The sequence below is a fragment of the Lepisosteus platostomus genome, chromosome 25 (assembly GCF_059453375.1).
Source record: "Lepisosteus platostomus isolate fLepPlt1 chromosome 25, fLepPlt1.hap1, whole genome shotgun sequence".
Lineage (NCBI taxonomy): Eukaryota > Metazoa > Chordata > Actinopteri > Semionotiformes > Lepisosteidae > Lepisosteus > Lepisosteus platostomus.
This window is the reverse complement of record NC_142635.1, coordinates 12,673,637-12,687,120: the sequence shown is the minus strand read 5'-3', so window position 1 is coordinate 12,687,120 and position 13,484 is coordinate 12,673,637. Positions and strand designations below refer to the sequence as shown.

At 45.2% G+C, this 13,484-nt stretch overlaps 1 protein-coding gene across 3 annotated transcripts in view; it reads left to right on the top strand.

Annotated features, from left to right (window-relative positions):
• Window positions 1-13,484, top strand: part of hmbsa (hydroxymethylbilane synthase a) — a 15,625-nt gene extending 2,141 nt beyond the window's left edge. For 2 of the 3 annotated variants that reach the window (XM_088619570.1, XM_088619568.1), the window contains exons 3-14: window positions 1,787-1,859; window positions 3,731-3,780; window positions 4,551-4,606; window positions 5,297-5,374; window positions 5,910-5,987; window positions 6,778-6,853; window positions 7,191-7,304; window positions 8,440-8,478; window positions 9,088-9,207; window positions 9,966-10,019; window positions 10,359-10,445; window positions 11,545-13,484. In XM_088619570.1, coding sequence (XP_088475696.1) covers window positions 1,787-1,859; window positions 3,731-3,780; window positions 4,551-4,606; window positions 5,297-5,374; window positions 5,910-5,987; window positions 6,778-6,853; window positions 7,191-7,304; window positions 8,440-8,478; window positions 9,088-9,207; window positions 9,966-10,019; window positions 10,359-10,445; window positions 11,545-11,718 — 999 coding nt within the window. In that variant the 3' untranslated portion in view covers window positions 11,719-13,484. The remainder of the gene's footprint in view (window positions 1-1,786; window positions 1,860-3,730; window positions 3,781-4,550; window positions 4,607-5,296; window positions 5,375-5,909; window positions 5,988-6,777; window positions 6,854-7,190; window positions 7,305-8,439; window positions 8,479-9,087; window positions 9,208-9,965; window positions 10,020-10,358; window positions 10,446-11,544) is intronic. The other variant, XM_088619569.1, reaches the window with a different exon arrangement.

The following is a 13,484-nucleotide window of genomic DNA, read 5'->3' as shown; positions in this document are numbered from 1 at the left end:
CTTTTCCTGGAAGATCACCAGTCTTCTGATTTTCGTGACCAGCAATCACCTGAGGCAAATTGTTCTCTAGTTAAGATATTTATTTTTCCCCGTCTGTTGAGAACTGTTTAGCCTTAGTGGTAGGAAGTGTCAGATACACCTGTGAGTGATTATCACCATTGGTCTTATAAACGTCTTATAAAGTTGTTTAGCCAGAAATGGAAGAGCGTTTATTACAAATAAACAACATGGATGGATTTGTTAGATCAATTTGTCCTGTAACAACCAGCAGAAGTCTTTGTAAATCCAAAGATTGAGGGTGGAAGTTGTTTACAATGATCGGTAAGTCAGAAGATCAGTTCCATGGATCAGTTGGCTTTGCTATTTAAAAGCACAGCTGTAACAAAAACCAGAAGAGACCAAGGTTGATGAGCATATTCTCCTCATGCTGTGGTTGTAATTTATTTGTAGTGAACTATATTGGGGACACTCCTGCAACAGGAATCTTCAGTTCATATCCTTGTGACCCCAATATTGTTTCCCGACGAGCTCCTGATTATTTAATATTGCCCCACACTGAACTAGTATCTTCCCAAGATAGTGAGTTGTTTGAGTTGTTTTCAGTTGGGGGAACACTGGTGGAGGTGTTATTTTACCTACAAAAATCCTTAACCCGGGCTAAAGTTTTAGAATTGGAAAGCAGTTGAAATGGAGTGATCAGTGGAATTCAAGCAAAAATGGACTTTTCTGTCAAATTTTAGCGCTTTTTTCTTCAGAGAGAGGGAGGGACAGGGCTGTGCAATCAGATATGAAGCCATGCCACTCTGTCTTTGCAGATAACATGGAGTCTCTTCAATGCACAAATGGTTTGACTAAAACTCCAGAGAGTGAGATAGAGGTGTTATCTGACACCATTCCTTTGTACAGGATCAGTTTTTTACTGCTATATAAAAACTGTATATCAGGGGCTTGAATATCACAGGAGTAATGCTTTTTACAGCTTTATCAACTTCAAGCCTGATCTCGGCAGTAGCCAAGGGAAGGGAATGTCTTCAGAAAACATTGGGTTGGTGGTCCAGTTATGTTCAGAAAGAGATCTTCTTGGTTATTAAGATCCTGTGGCCTTGTTCATAAGGGTTCTAGTGGTGTAACCCCAGAGTCCTGGCTTCATTTTACACAATCTGGCCATCTTAATTAATTAAGGGTGTTAGCTTCCCAATTAATTTCTCACATCTCTGCCTGCTGTGTAGTGAGGGCTGGATTTTAGTTGGCACAAAGTCGGTCTTCTGTGTGTGTAAAGCCCTGCTTGGTATCCTTTGAGATGAAAAAAGTTGGATAAAAGACAGATGTTAATGCAATAGTTTTTTTGCAACTTGAGCAACAACTTTTAATTGTCTACAGTTAATATATTTTCAGTGTTTGCGTGCAAGGAGTAGGATATGGCCATATGTGACGGAGCAGGGAATTTGAAAAACAGAAGATTATTTTAAAAGCTATCCTTTGCAGAATTTAGTTCCTTGTATCATTTTTAGATAGTTCTCAAAAAATGGTTTTGCTCTATATAAGCAGATTAAAGCATGGTTTTGTTTCTGTTCAATAATACATTTGTAGTCATAAAAAGATCCATCCACCCTATTCACTGTAACAGGGTGTTTGCTATCGCCCAGGTACTAACTCGGTGAAGAACACACGATCTGGGATGCTGGAGTGGGTTTGCACTGCCTGGATTTAGACTGGACATCCTGTGAATGGGCGACACTGACCTCTTTGTTTGGCTCATGTTTATGTGTGTGCTGCTGTTTTTCAGCTGGCTCGGATTCAGACCGACAGTGTGGCAGAGAAGCTGAAGGAACTCTACCCTGAGGTGCAACTCGAGATCGGTGAGGGCAGGCCACACCCTGAGAGAGACAGCATCCCCAGTACAGGCTCTCCCAGATGTGTTCTAAACCCCAAATAGGAACTAATAAGATCGTCGAACAAGACGGTTGACAGATTGGATAATGCCTTGCATAAAAAAAATCTGCACATGTTATACAGTTATCTTTATGGCACAGAGCAAAGTTATAAGCTTCATAGAGAGTCTAAAAAGCCCAGGGAACATGAGGTTCACATTGATTGGCACCCTTGTAGTATCTTCTAAATCCTCCCCAGCAGGGATTGCATGTCTTAGACCCCTCCTGTAGTGCACTTCGAGACTGTGGCTCTTCTGAAGAGAGATTTTGGACTATTCTGTCAAATGTGGACTAATTTGACTAGTCTGAAAACAGCTCTCAGTTGCTACAAAGGGTTGTGGCAACGGGACCGGCGATTATAGGATGTGATTAACCTCCAATCGGTGAGATCCACACCAACTGCTGGCGCAACAGCCCAATCCATCATTCGTGATCCCAAAACTCCCGGCCACGGACTGGCCCTGGCGCTCTGGCAAGTGGTACTGCACTATTAAAGCAGGGACCCGTTAGACTCAAGAACAGCTTCTATCCCACTGCAGTACACATTCTCGACAGCTAACGACAGTGCCTATACACACATCTGCCCTATGCACTTCTTGCATGGTCTGCCATGTTTTTATTTGTCTCACTTCTACATATTTATTTACATTTATTGTTCCACAACATATTTAGTGCTCCTGTTGTTTGCATTGTGTGGTGTTGTCTGTTGTGCTGTGTATGTCCCGAGAGATCAGCGCGATTAAGAATACCAATGTACGTGTGCTACTCGGCTCTATTCTTCCAGGCAGAATTGCTCTCGGTTCAGTTTGTGAAGGCATTCTTGGGTTTGAATCGCACCTGTTCAATTGGATTGAGGTCTGCAAGTTCAGACGGGTAGTTGAGGCCTTTTATTTTCAGTTAACTATTGTCATATTGACCAAAGTAGGTGTAGTGAAAAAGTGAGCTTTTTGTACGTGCTCATCAGCTTTACCTTGGGCATAAAAAGAGCTCAAGCTGATCAAATGCTCCTGCCATATTTTGCTGTGGGCGGGAGTGTTTTTTCCAACATGAGGGTCACTTGACTGTCACAAACTGGAAGAGTATGCATCTGGTTCTGGAACAGCAGTAAATGATGCAACTGGTTACTTCAACCACAAGAGACATCTCCCTTCTGTCAGTGTGATCTTCAGCGCCTCCGATTGGTCAGCCCCCTGCAAAGAGAGCTGACTCAGATGTTCTGGATTTCCACCAGCAAACTGTCTCACTTCCAGTTAATAAGGGGAAGTCTGTGTGATTCACAAGAAAGCTGATTGTGCTGCGAAGAATCGGGCGCAGTTCAGTTTCCTATCTTTTCTTTCGCTGTGACTGCCTGCGTCATCCCACAGTTCCTATGTTACTGCAAGTGCGAGGAAGAGGTATCATTCCTTAGACAGAAAAAGAAAGGAAGGACTGAAAGAACAGTCTTTTCATTAATGTGCAATTTAGACATTTTATCCACATATAGTTACAAATGCAGTGTACAATTCAGACTCAATATAATGCACTTACAGCTGAGTAACATATCCTTACTTTTGAGCCACAAAAGCATCTTTAGCATATTTAATTTTCAGACACTTGTTACTCAGACAGGGCTCAAACTTAAAACTCTTTCCATCTGCTGCTTGTACATTTTCTTGGGGCAGTACCTTGACATTAAAACGTTAAGCCTTGATCTTTAAACGCTCAGGAAATCGGCCATCTGCTGACTGTCCTGGTGTCTCAGGGTTTGGTTTCCTGGTGTATCGTTGCTGTGTTCACCTTGTTTTTTTTTCCTGTGCCAGTTGCCATGTCAACGACTGGGGACAAAATCCTGGATACGGCTTTGTCAAAGGTGAGCTTTTTTTGTCACTGCCCCAGCACTACAGTACACAAGCAATTTCGATTTCATACTGGATATCTGCCACGTGACTTGGTTACGAAGTAGCCCTTTGGGTAATAATTGCTACAGTACCTAATAACAAATGTAAGATTGTTGTTTGAACACCTGCTTGGAAATGGTTCTCTGTCAGTGTGAGTACATTAATACAAGTCCTGTTTTGCTGCCTCTATTGCAGGGCTGTCTAACCCTGGTCATGGAGAGCCTCAATCCACTTAGTCGAATTCTTAAGGACTGTTTGTCTGTTTTGGGAAAAATTGGCAACGCCTGTAAGCTATTGATGAATCAAACCAGTAATCTGTTCAATTAACAGAACTCTGGTCCTCGAGAGCTGAAGAGGACCTTGATTTGAGCCTGAAATTATCTCTTAAATTACTTGGTGTAACAGCTGACCTCAGTGGGATCATTCCATATCTTTAGAAAAAGATTGATTTAATAGTGACCTACTGGACAGGAGCTCTCCCTGGGCCTTTCCTTTATCTGTACAATTTAACCAGGAAAATGTTTACAGAATCTCAGATAGTGTAACAGTATGATATTGGGGAAAAATCAAATTGTAACCTTAGTTTTGGTCTTCAGCCAGCATTCATAGATTTTGAAGAGGTAATGATCATCAGATCTTTTTGGAATTCATAAAAGTCTGGAATGGCGTTCTGTATACGAGTGTCAGGATTTCAGTTTAACTATGACCCGTTGATATGGAGTTGTTGGTTTGTGTGTTTCAGATTGGAGAGAAAAGCCTCTTCACCAAGGAACTGGAGAACGCCTTGGAGAGGAACGAGTAAGGCTCCTTATGTACAGGGCCTGTATGCTTAAGACCATTTAAAACCTTGAATTTCAAAATGATCCTCTCGTTACCAAGACTGATAGCAGTGTTATCAAGATCTCGGAACCTAACCAAGTACCGGTCAGTTCAGGGATGGGAGATCTTAGAAAACCATTATGCTGCTGGACCAGTAGGGGGTTCTTCACACCCCTGAACCAGAAGTTCCAACCCATTGGCCCAATATGGTGACCTGGGACACTGCACTGGAGAAGGTGGCGTCCTTCAGATAAGTTATACAGAAGTCTTAACTGCTTGATTTTTACAGATCTGGTGGCAGTGTGTAAATCTGGGGGTCCTGGCTGTCTGGGCCCTGTAATTTCTTCCTTAATTCAACTTGGTGATGTAATTACTTCCCACTTGATCGGCTGTGTACTGCTGGGGCAGTATGGCAGTCGGCACCCAGTTGCAGGTGCATTTCAGTGGGTGAAATGGGATTTTTGTGTGTTCCTTTGGGATGTTTAGTACTATACAATGGCAGCCAGTTATTTTAGAATAAGGCTTCAATGCGTGCCTGTGTGCTTTCTGATCTTTTTTGCAACAAGTGTTTTTGCACAACATGGAGAGTAAAGTGCAGAAGGTTCGTCTGGGCTGCTGTGTGACTCTCTGATTCTGTTAAGCCTCTTCCTCCATGTGTGTTGCTCACAGGGTGGACCTGGTTGTGCACTCCCTTAAGGACCTGCCCACCTCTCTGCCTCCTGGCTTCACCATCGGAGCTGTGCTCAAGTGAGTAACTAGATCGACATGGACGACCTCAGACAGAAGAGTGGGGCATTATGGAGCCTGATATAAACGTCCTTGCAAAACCGCATCTTTGTCCCAGAAGACTTGAGGAGTTAGGTTCTCACTAGAAGTTGGGCAGTATCCCAAACTGCGAGATCTTGAACTGGGCTGTAAATCAAGAATCGTGCCCGGTCAGTTGTTTTTTTAAAAAGTCATTGAATGTGATTTGAAGTGAGAATTCTTTTTGGACCAGTTTATGAAATGAGACACAAATGTGAATATTTTTGGCAAATCGCACTCATCTCACAGTAACAGTGAAGAGGTACTAGCGAATATACCTTATCTGAGGCTCTATTACTCTGAAAATAAGGAGCTGCATTATGTAAAACGAAGAGGTTAACTTCTAAATGCGAGGCTTTTCAAGTAAAAGAAGTTAAGTAACAGTTTCACTTCCTTTCACTGTAGACCATTTTGTGATTTTTATTTCTGGCACGCCCTGTCCCATTGAACCCTCACCCTGATGGATAACTGCTTTCAGGCGTGAAAATCCCCATGATGCAGTGGTTCTTCACCCGAAGAATGCTGGGAAAACCCTGGGCACTCTCCCAGAGAAGAGGTAAGGAACGGGCTGGAGATCAGGGCGAACTTCAGACCCTCTCATTCATAGAGCAGGAATGAAATACCAGCAAAGCGCATGAATGAAGGCAGGGACCTTTTCAGATTCAACAGTGAAACGGGAACTAGAGGGCAGAAGTGAAAACTTGGTTGAAGTGCATTTAAAAATCGAAAGCCTTCTTTACGAAAGGGTTGTGGGAACGAGCTGCCTAACCATGTTCCTGAAGTCAATGACCTGGCTTCTTTCACAAAACAACTGGAGACCCTTGAAACTATTAAATACTTGCTACAAAATGTGCTAGGCGGGACAAACAGCATCCTCTTCGTTTGTGAACTTTATGTTCTTAGGGGGAGGTGGCAGGATATGTTTCGCGTTACGCCAGTGGTCTTAACCTTTACTGCAGCCTGCACCACTCTGTTTCTCTGCACCCCTTATCAAAACTCATTGCAGTAGGTCAGTTCCTTAAACCTAAGATATATCATAACTATAGAATGAAAGAAATGGAATTATACTTTTATTTTAGTTTTGCGGTCAAATTTAGAATACATGAAAAATTACACACTCCTTTTCAAGCGTACCTTAAAATACCAAAGCTTGATTTGACAAAACAGTTGCACTTATGTGTCTGCTTAATTTGTGCTTTCAAAGATTTGACCTCCTAAAAACTCACCCCCAGAGGGCACTGCAGGTTAAGGTTAAAGGCACCCCGCATCACTGCATTAGACATCAGATGTTCTCGCGGAGCAGCCAGGTTAAAAAGATTGTCCATATGCACTCTCTTTCTGCACAGCGTCGTCGGCACCAGCTCATTGCGGCGAGCTGCCCAGCTGAAGAAGAGGTTTCCTCACCTGGAGTTCAAAGATATCGTATCCTTCCCAGAACACCCCCTCCTCAAGGCTCCTGAGCCAAAGACCGAGGCTTCCTGTGTCCTGTGAAACACACAGCTCATCTACCGCAACATACAAAACAATCCCACGCTCTGCAAGCCTTGCTTACTTACATTTGAATCTATACCGTGGCCATCTCAAAGTACTTCCTCAGACCATGTTAAGGTTATCGTTTTCTCTTTTTTTTTAACCCGGCCACAGAGGCCTTTTGCCTCTTGCCAGAAAGATCTGGTGCTCCCTCTCTTTCCATTTGTGGGCTTCCGAGCTCCGCTTGGGGGGGGGGGGTTGTGTGCTTCCTTGACCCCTGCCCCGCCAGCGAGGGAACCTGAACACCCGCCTGAAGAAGCTGGACGAGAAGGAGGACTTTGCGGCGATCATCCTGGCGGCCGCCGGGCTCCGCAGGATGGGCTGGGAGAACCGCGTGGGCCAGGTGAGAGGCTCCTCGCAGAACCAGTACCGTTCGTGTTCACTAACTGGAGCCGCTCTCGCGCTGGTCTGCCGTACTGGTCCCAGCCGTTCTGCTGTTTTAAAGCCTTGCAGGTGTAGATCTAACACAGGGGCACAATGTGGGGTGCGCTGGCAGCTGGGAGCTCACCACCTAAGGGCGTGAGAGTGAGGCGCCAGAGAGGTCGCGAGGGTGTGTTGAAGACGGACAGGGTGCTGGGTCTCGGCACGGTGTGCAGTGATGTAGGGAGTGTGTGTTTGTGCGACCCAACCTGGCGGCGTCGGGAGGGGACGTCGGGGCTGGAGGCGGACCTGGGAGTCCGGGGCGCTGGCTGTGTGCGAGACGGTGGCCTGATGGAGTAGGAGCAGGAGGCACCGTGTTGGTGTCTGGGAGCAGGAGGTTCCTAGCACTGAGGACAACTTGGTGAACCTGAGCCTCTGAAGGCAAAGGGCCCAGAAGTAACAGAATATGCACTTATGTACCCTCCTACCCCGATGAGGGGGCCAGTGTGATCACCACTCTCGGAGGAGAGTGCGTGTAAGGGATCCTAAAGGGGCGTGATGGGGGGTGAATGGAACCACGCTCAGTGTGATGTCAACTACCGGTGTGACTCTACAGCACTTGTTTCTCTTTCTTGAAAGCAAAGGAAATGTGAAGGGAATTACTTAAACAATTACTTTGTTTCATTAGGGGGATTGTTCCCTTTATAAGAAAGCATGCTAAACTCGGAGTGGGGAGGGGGGAAAGCACATCGTGTAGAGATGCAAGGGGTCACGTTTTGTGATGAAAATGGCCACTTCCGGAGATCACTGAAGGAGAAACACACTGGGTGTATTTCCCATTGTGCCCCGAATTACAACAGTATTATGGAGAGTTTTATAGTCAAGGATCCAGCCATGGTCAACCCATGTTATAACCATGAATAGAGGTTTATAAATGACCCTTTCCCTTCTGGCCCAGGGGTTCTTGGTGGTGATGTTATCAGCTGTTTCTGAGATGAACATGTACAGCAGCAGGTGTCTGTTCAAACATCACCCCGGCCAGGTCGTGGGTAATGACCCCAGGCCGGAGTCAGATTTCTACAATAGCGAATGGCTCTCTGTTTCTGTCTCGTCTGCAGGTCCTGGGTCCTGAAGACTGTATGTACGCCGTTGGCCAGGTTGGTACATTTGTTTCTGTTCTCATGAAATGAAGGCCGGCACCAAAATGTAAAATGCCAGTTTGTTAGTTAGCCATTTCAAGCTTTTGGGATTTAAAAAGTAAAAAGAGAATCTATTTTTTTCCCCCAATTAAAGAATGAGTCGTATCCTTCTGTGTTAGTCCTGCAATTCCTGCATTGTTTTTGCACGGATGAAGATTTTTAAATAACTTCCAGCGCTATTGAGTATAAAATCAAGAATGGCGTACACAGAGTGATGGAATCACCTTGTCCCCCCCAGTCTTAACATGCTGTTGTGTTACGTTGGCAAATGTAACACAACACAAACCGGCAGTCATTGTTGCTCCTTTTAATGTGTTTCAGCTGTTGTTCCCCTTATTTTTCTGTGCTTAGTAAAATTTGTAAAAAAAAAAACAAACCTGTAATTTGTGTGGTTAATCCTTCCCATAGTCAAACAATTTTGCTGTTCATCAGTCCGCAGGCAGTGCTTTGTTCCAGTATTTCAGCTGCTGTTTTGAGTGCCCCAGTTACCATGGAAATATCTGGGGGGGGAGGCAATGTTGTTGTGTTTGCCCGCTCAGAACATCCACCCCCGTGTCCTGTTTTCAGGGTGCTCTGGCAGTGGAGGTGCGTGCCTGTGACAAAGACATCCTGGACATGGTGTCCGTGCTGCACGACCCCGACACCGTGCTGCGCTGTATCGCCGAGAGAGCCTTCCTCAAGTACCTGGTAAGTTCTCCACGCGACACCCGGACGGCACACGCAGCAGGGCGGGCTGTATATCCCGAAACGGGGCCCTTTTCACTTTTCACCTCCTGCTCTGGCCTGGATTTTGGGCAGAAATCCTTCCTATTGTGGGACACCAGACCACATCGGCGCACATGGGGACACTTAAGAGACCCCGCCTCGCATAGCCAGCATGCCGTTGCAAGGAAACCCCCAGGATCAGAGAGAGAACCAAGAGTTGTGAGGCAGCAGCACATTTATGCTGACAGTAGGCATAAAAACACAATCTATACAGTATTTATCCATTAATACATTCATTTTCTAACAGCTTTACAGGTCGTGGGGGAGCTGGAGCCTATCCCAGCAAGCAACGGGAGCAAGGCAGGGTACACCCTGGATGGGACACCAGTCCGTCGCAGGACAAACACAGACACAGTCCCACCAGAGACCACTTTCCCAGAAACTCATTAACCTACCAGCACGTTTTTGGACTGTGGGGGGGGGGGAATCCACGCGACCACAGGGAGAACATACAAACTCCACGCAGACAGCACCCCAAAAACTGAATCTGGGGTCCCAGCGCGTCAAGGCCGCAGTGCTAACCACTGCGTCACTATGCTTCCGATTACACATTATTTTCTTTTTAAATACATATGTAGAAAGTCTTATATGTTTAATATTTGGAGTCTATTACTGTGTAGCGATATGGTGCTCACACGCTTTCTTTCGACGCCCTCACCGTGTCCTTCTCCGTCTCCCAGGAGGGCGGCTGTAGCGTGCCAGTGGCGGTGCACACCGAGATCAAGGACTCCCAGGTAATGAAAACTGACCGGGCAGGAGGGAACATGTGCTTCCGGAAGTAAAACCAGGGGCCCAAATCTGACCCTTGCCGTGCTTCGGCACAGAATTGTAGCCCGACTCATTCAAACTGCAGATCATTCCGGCACGTTCCACACTTTGCAGTGTGGCTCACACAAACGCAAAAAAAATCCTGTTTAGTTTGGATGGAACTTGAAGAAAGAGGGCGTCTTTTTTTCAACGTTTGAATTGATTGCTGGGGCGCGGGAGTGAGACAGTGTGGCTTGTTGGGGGGAGCAGAACTCCGTGTCCCGGCCGCGGTCTCAGCTCTGTTTTTGTCGGACGTTCTGTTTCAGCTCTACCTGACGGGTGCTGTGTACAGTCTGGACGGCTCGGACAGCCTGAAGGAGACCATGCAGACCAGCGTCGCCTCGGACAAGCAGGTGAGGCCCGCTCGTGCTCCTCTCGGAGCTCGGCATGCTGGTCTCTCGCCGCGTCTCGGAACAGTGGCGGCCCAGTCCTGGTTCTGCAGCAAACTGCAGCTTAGGGCCGTTGGTGGGACTGAAGTCCAAAGACTGGTCACGCTGTAGGAATTCTGTCCCATGGGACACTAGGCCAAAAGATGGGATTTTAATATTGCCCTTAAACTGAAATGAATAAGTGAAATGTCATTTGCTTTGCTGAGATGAACACTGGAGCCAATAAGTGAAAGTGAGTGAAAAGTAGCTTGTTGTTACTGATTTTGTCTGTGGGGCATCTTTGCAAATTTCCTTTTCTTGAGAAACATAGAAAGGAACTGGAAAATTACTGACAACTAGAGCTTTTTATAGATGTGGGTTTCCTTAGTCAAAGAGTACCTGTTTATTTTCTTTCAAACTCAGAGACCTGATTTTAATTCATGATGTTCAATTCAACTTTATTTGTCATTATACTTACACGGGTGCGTAGTATAGTGAAAAGTGTTTCTCATGAGTCTCTCAGGTACGGTATATAAATAGAACAGCAGACAAGACAATATCCAGAAATACAATAACAGTGTAAACAACAGTATGGTGCCAGTGCAAAATTGTCAAAAACTGCAAATACACAAACAGAAAAGTATACAAACAGGACAAAATCAGTGCTAACTTAATACGGCGAACAGTGCGAAAATAATACGGCGATTATTAAATAGTACAACTAGTACAGTTTTAAGTACAATTTCAGCTTACATTCAGTTGTCGTGTATGTAGTGATGTAGGAGTAGTCATTGTGGGTACAGGAAGAAGTGTGGAGAGATCATAGAATGATGGAATACTATGCTATAGAATACACTAATATGTGTGAAGAAACCAGGACAAACTTCTCCAAAAAAAACCCAACCTTATAGTTCCTCCCGCTCCTGCATCTATGATTTTATAAAGCAGTTGTGTTTCTTTGCTGAGGCACAGACACATTCCCAGCCCTTCACTGTGAGGGGTGCCTGTTGGGCTCAGGTCGGTCACTCCAGTTTGCTGCAGTGCAACGGGCCTGACGGTGCCTTTCTCTCTGGTCCTGGCGCAGGAGGAGGACGGGGTGGACGACGGCGCCCAGCGGGTGGGCATCACGGCGGGGAACGTGCCCCACCTGGCACAGGGAGCGGCAGAGAAGCTGGGGGTGGACTTGGCCAAGCTCCTGCTGAGCAAAGGTGCCAAGGAGATCTTGACTGTGGCCAGGCAGCTCAATGACGCCAAGTAACCCTTGCTCTCCGCATCACCCCACCCCCGAGGGGCCGAGCAGAAAGTTTCCACCCCACCAGGAGGCTCATCAGAATAGATCCTTCATGCTAGAGGTGACTCTGACCAATCCCCCCCCCCCCCATACTCCCAGTGACACCCTCCCTGTCTCGACTTGCAGCACACGTCAACTTCTCCCTGTGAACACCTGAAACAAGCCGCTGTGGTTTGTTGGCGTCCTGGAAAACTGAATAAACTCAGGTGTTTGGTTTTTATTACCCAAGGGGCTCTGTAGTGGCTTTAGCTGTACAGACCCTTTCTTGGAGCACCAGTCATGCCGTTAGGCCCAGATGTTGCGGGTTCGAGCCCGGGACCGTGTCACTAGCCAACATTTGCCAGGGTTGCCCAAGAACCAGGGGGCACAACGGGCCGATTGGGCAGACGTTACTCAAATTGGCTTTGCCTCCTGTGACTTGCCATGTGCTGGCAGCGATAGAAGTCGTTGGGAGTATGGTGGCTCTCCAGCCCTGACATATCCCCTACAGAATCAACACTCAGATGTTTTTTAAAATTGCAACACTTTTGCACTGTGAGCATTAACTGAGTCGAGTCTCACTGCTGCTCCAACAAGTGTGACTCAATCTCAGCTTTAATAGATACTCTAATCTCATCATCATACCTTCGAACCTCCCTTTGTTCCCTAGGATTTTAAAAGATGCATCAGGTGCTGTGAAATCGGCAGGCGGTTGGAATTGATGTTCAATAAGATTTCGTAAACAGGGGAACCTCAAACCCCCATTTTCTTTTTAAGGTTTTGCCTTTGTGAATTGCACATATGTACTTTGACCAAACTGTCTCTTCATTTATACCATCACTTCCCTCTATCCAAAAAGAAATTGGATAATAGTGTTATAAAGTTGTTGATATATACAGAATGTATGCAACCCTATATATATATACGACATGTTTCCCAAAGACGTATAGTTCTGTTTTCCATTCTCTCGATTGGAGCATGACAGATTATGTACACTAGCAGTGTTTGCTAGCAATGATGACTTGGAATGTTTGAGGTACACTAGTTAATGTTGCAGAACAGACAGGATTGTCAAATTTGTCAGATAAAGATTTCAAGATTAGCTGACTAATGTGGGGGGGATTCAAACTTTCTGTAAGTTTACAACACTGGATTTTTTTCTTAAGCACAAGACAATGCAAGTGATACTTTAGCGTTAACATCTCAGCATGCTGTATTTAAAGAGCTCTTGGCTTGTAATTCTACTGAGCCTTGAGCAGTAGGTGAATACATCCGAGACAGAAAAATAGGCAAATTATACTTTGCCTGTAAAAAGCTTTTTTACTTAATACATGATCACAAATGTAACAGGATTTACTGGAATAGACAGTATTTGTGTTACAATACAGCATGTATTATGTCTCTATACTTTCAGCCACAATGCTCTTGAAATGCTGTTACAAGCTGCTTTCAGTTCGTTAAATGTCTTGCATTGTACTTGTATGTTTTTTTATACATGGGTGGTTGTTAATATATGTGTATAAAAACTTATTTTTAAAAATATAGATCTCTACTCTTCAATATGCAAAGTTAAGGAAGGATTTCCTGAACATCACCAGATACTATGTGCCTTTTACATATACCCAGAATTCATAGTTAAAGGTAAACAGCCTTAAAGACCTGTGTCAATGTCAACTGTTAGAAATGTAACTGGTATTAAATATAATCTGGCACTGACTCATCTGTGGAAACAAAATAAAAAGGTTTTGTCCAAA